The sequence below is a fragment of the Euprymna scolopes genome, chromosome 14 (assembly GCF_053919585.1).
Source record: "Euprymna scolopes isolate OS-2025 chromosome 14, ASM5391958v1, whole genome shotgun sequence".
Lineage (NCBI taxonomy): Eukaryota > Metazoa > Mollusca > Cephalopoda > Sepiida > Sepiolidae > Euprymna > Euprymna scolopes.
In genome coordinates, this window is record NC_136495.1 from 159796443 (window position 1) to 159799380 (window position 2938).

General features: G+C 39.8%; 1 protein-coding gene across 1 annotated transcript; it reads left to right on the top strand.

Annotated features, from left to right (window-relative positions):
• The first annotated feature begins 2184 nt into the window (after positions 1 to 2184).
• LOC145292828 (uncharacterized) lies at positions 2185 to 2523 on the top strand. The gene has a single exon (XM_080138870.1). It carries the CDS (start codon positions 2185 to 2187, stop codon positions 2521 to 2523), a length of 339 nt encoding a protein of 112 aa, XP_079994996.1.
• Positions 2524 to 2938: the final 415 nt, after the last annotated feature.

Genomic DNA, 2938 nt, shown 5'->3' on the forward strand with positions numbered 1-2938 from the left:
GATGGTCATTCCATTCAAGTTTGTGAGGAATACCTTACATTTCCTCAAAGATGGCGACGTTGTCAGGAACTCGGACTATGTTATAAGTGCACAAGTAACAATCATTTCAGTGATTCTTGTCCCTGTAAAAGAAGCTCTAAGGGCAATTGTGAGCGATGTTCAGCCCAGGACCATACCATAATCATATGCCCTATCAACAAATAAATGTATCAATACCGGTTTGGGTGAGCAGCAGTGTATTTTGCTGATTACTACTATCGTACTACAAAGATGTTTGATAGACACAGGCAGTCAAAATTCGTACTTTAGTGGAAGAATTTTGTAGGATCTGGCTTGTGATCCAAGATCTGTCTCAGAGGTAAACCTTGAGATCGTGACGTTTCTAGGAAGGAAAACCTGCAATTTTCAGCGACTTACCCCAACAGTGGAGTTGACGCTAGGGGTAAAGCATCAGCTACCTATCTTAATTGACGAGGAATTAGATATCATTCACACAGTGGAGCATTTGCCAATTGTGGTCGAGAATCTTACGAAATTGGATTACACCTTGGATACAGATTTGGGAAGAAATGCCAATATAACTTTGGAAGGATTAATAGGGGTGGACCTGTTACAATTTATAGAACCCCTACAAATGATAAAATGTGTGAATGGGAAAGCTTGGCTTTCCCAATGAGGAGTGATACTTTTGGGAATCCCAGGAACTTCATGTTTCCTCATCAAATTAAAACGATCCAACACAAATTTCCAGCTTATGGAGAAGTCATGAGATCTGTTAAGTGTCCAACCTCTATTGTTAATAGTGTTCTTGATGTGTGCTCTTCTTATTCGGACCCCTATAAAGAAACTTTTGAGGACAGTGCTGTAGAAAGAGGTCTTGAGTGGATTTCCAGTGTGGAGTCTTTGGGGCTATCAGAAAACGAAACCTTGTCTGACTATGATGCCCAGAAGGTAGACGAGTTTATGAGAAATATAGAATTTAAGGAGGGACGGTACTGGGTGCAGTTACCGTGGCACACTGATAAATTAGCTCAGGTATGCTCTAATCACCAAGTAGCCCTCAAGGTGTTGGATAGAGTGGTACACACTCTAGAAGTGAAGGGCCTCTATGAGGAATATTTGAAAGTTTTTGCCAAACAAGAGACAGAAGGCATAATCAAACCCTTTCATTGTTCACTTAAACAGTTCCATAAACATATTTGGATCCCTCATAGACCGGTCTTTAAAACCGAGAGTATAGCAACTACCAAAATGCGACCAGTCTTCAACTGTTCATTGAAGGTCAAGGGAAGAGTATCTGCACACCCGGGGGTAATCTAACTCTACTCTTTTGGACTAATAGATATACATTATTGGGCGACATCAGGAAGGCATTTCTGATGATTGGATTATCAAAGGAGTCTGAGAGAAATAAGTTTTGCTTCTTTTTAAAACAGGATGATCATCTGGTATGTTACCGTTATACGACCATCATCTTCGCCTTTATTGCAAGCCCTTTTATATTGAACTGCATATTGAAGTATCATGCGTCTAGATTTCCACTTGATGAATGCACCAAACTGTTGAATTCAAATTTTTATGTTGATAATCTTGTCAGTACGAACAATTCAGGTATGTTGAGAAAACTATATCATCAAATAAAGGAAAGATTGAAAAAAGGAAGATTTGATCTTCGATCATGTAACACCAATTGTCTAAAGCTACAGGAATTGATGATGAAGGATGAGACTTTGATAACTCACAGTTGCTCTTGGGAAAAGGTTCTGGGTTACAGATATGACCCAGGGTCTGAGTCCATCAGCCTAGTCCAGTGAACTTGTGACCCCAACTTAGCAACAAAACGTCAAATACTATCAGCTGCATCCAGTGGGTTTGACCCATTATCTTTATGTCTCCTAGTCACCATTCAAAGTCGCATATTGGTGGGAGAAATGTGGAAGGCTGATATTGATTGGGATGATCTCATTCCAAAGGAATGCACGAAAGGTGGAGATGTCTAGCTAGTGATTTGTCGGCGCTTCATTCATTTAGAAGACAGTTACTTGATAGCGATACTGATGCGGATTTGTACATATTCACAGATGCCTCAAAAAAAGCATATGGGTGTATAAAGTTCCGGGAGGTATATCTTCTCTGATTTTTGCTAAGGCAAAGGTGTCACCATTAAAAGCTAAAACCTTGCCAATGCTGGAACTATTAGCAGTCTTTTTGGCAATTAAATGTCTTAGTAATATCTTGAGAGCCTACCAAGGAACGAAATTTGGAAGTTTGTATTTGGCTGTAGATGCCCAAATTGTACTCACTTGGCCGATGTCCAAGCAGACGAGCCATAAGAACATTTTCACGAAGAATCGCCTCAAGGATGTGACACAGATGGAAGAAGTAATATTTGCAACTTACAACCTTACTATCAGATATAAATATGTGCCTTCCAATCAGAACCCCACGGACCTAATGACTAGAGGACTGACAACAGCTAAATTTAAGGACAATTTCTCCTTTTGGAGTGCTGGACCAAACTAGTTGTCTGGTGAAACTGTCTGTTGGCCTGATAGTACTTTAGATTGTCTTAGTGCAAGCAACCAGAAAATAGTTCGTACGAACCTGTTGTAATGAGAACTGTTCTAAACTTATCATCTCCTTTGACAGATTTTCGTGTTTTAACAAACTTCTATGTGTAGTTTCCAGAGTCTTCGAATTTATATCCAAAGCAAGAGGCAAGGAACTGGACTATAAACAGGCTGCTGCTGACTACTTGTTCAAGACAATGCAACAACAGGCATTTCCCCTTGAATTGAAGTTCTTACATGAACCTCATGACAAACCCATTCCAAACCTTTGAGTCAGTTAAACCTATTTCTGGACAAGTCTGGTGTTGTCCGCTCCAAAGGCAGGATCAAAATAATTTTATTCTGCAATATGAGGTTTTAAACCCTGT

Bases quoted from the DNA above. Each gene is read 5' to 3' on its own strand.
- LOC145292828 (XM_080138870.1), top strand. From the start codon at position 2,185: ATGCTGGAACTATTAGCAGTCTTTTTGGCAATTAAATGTCTTAGTAAT.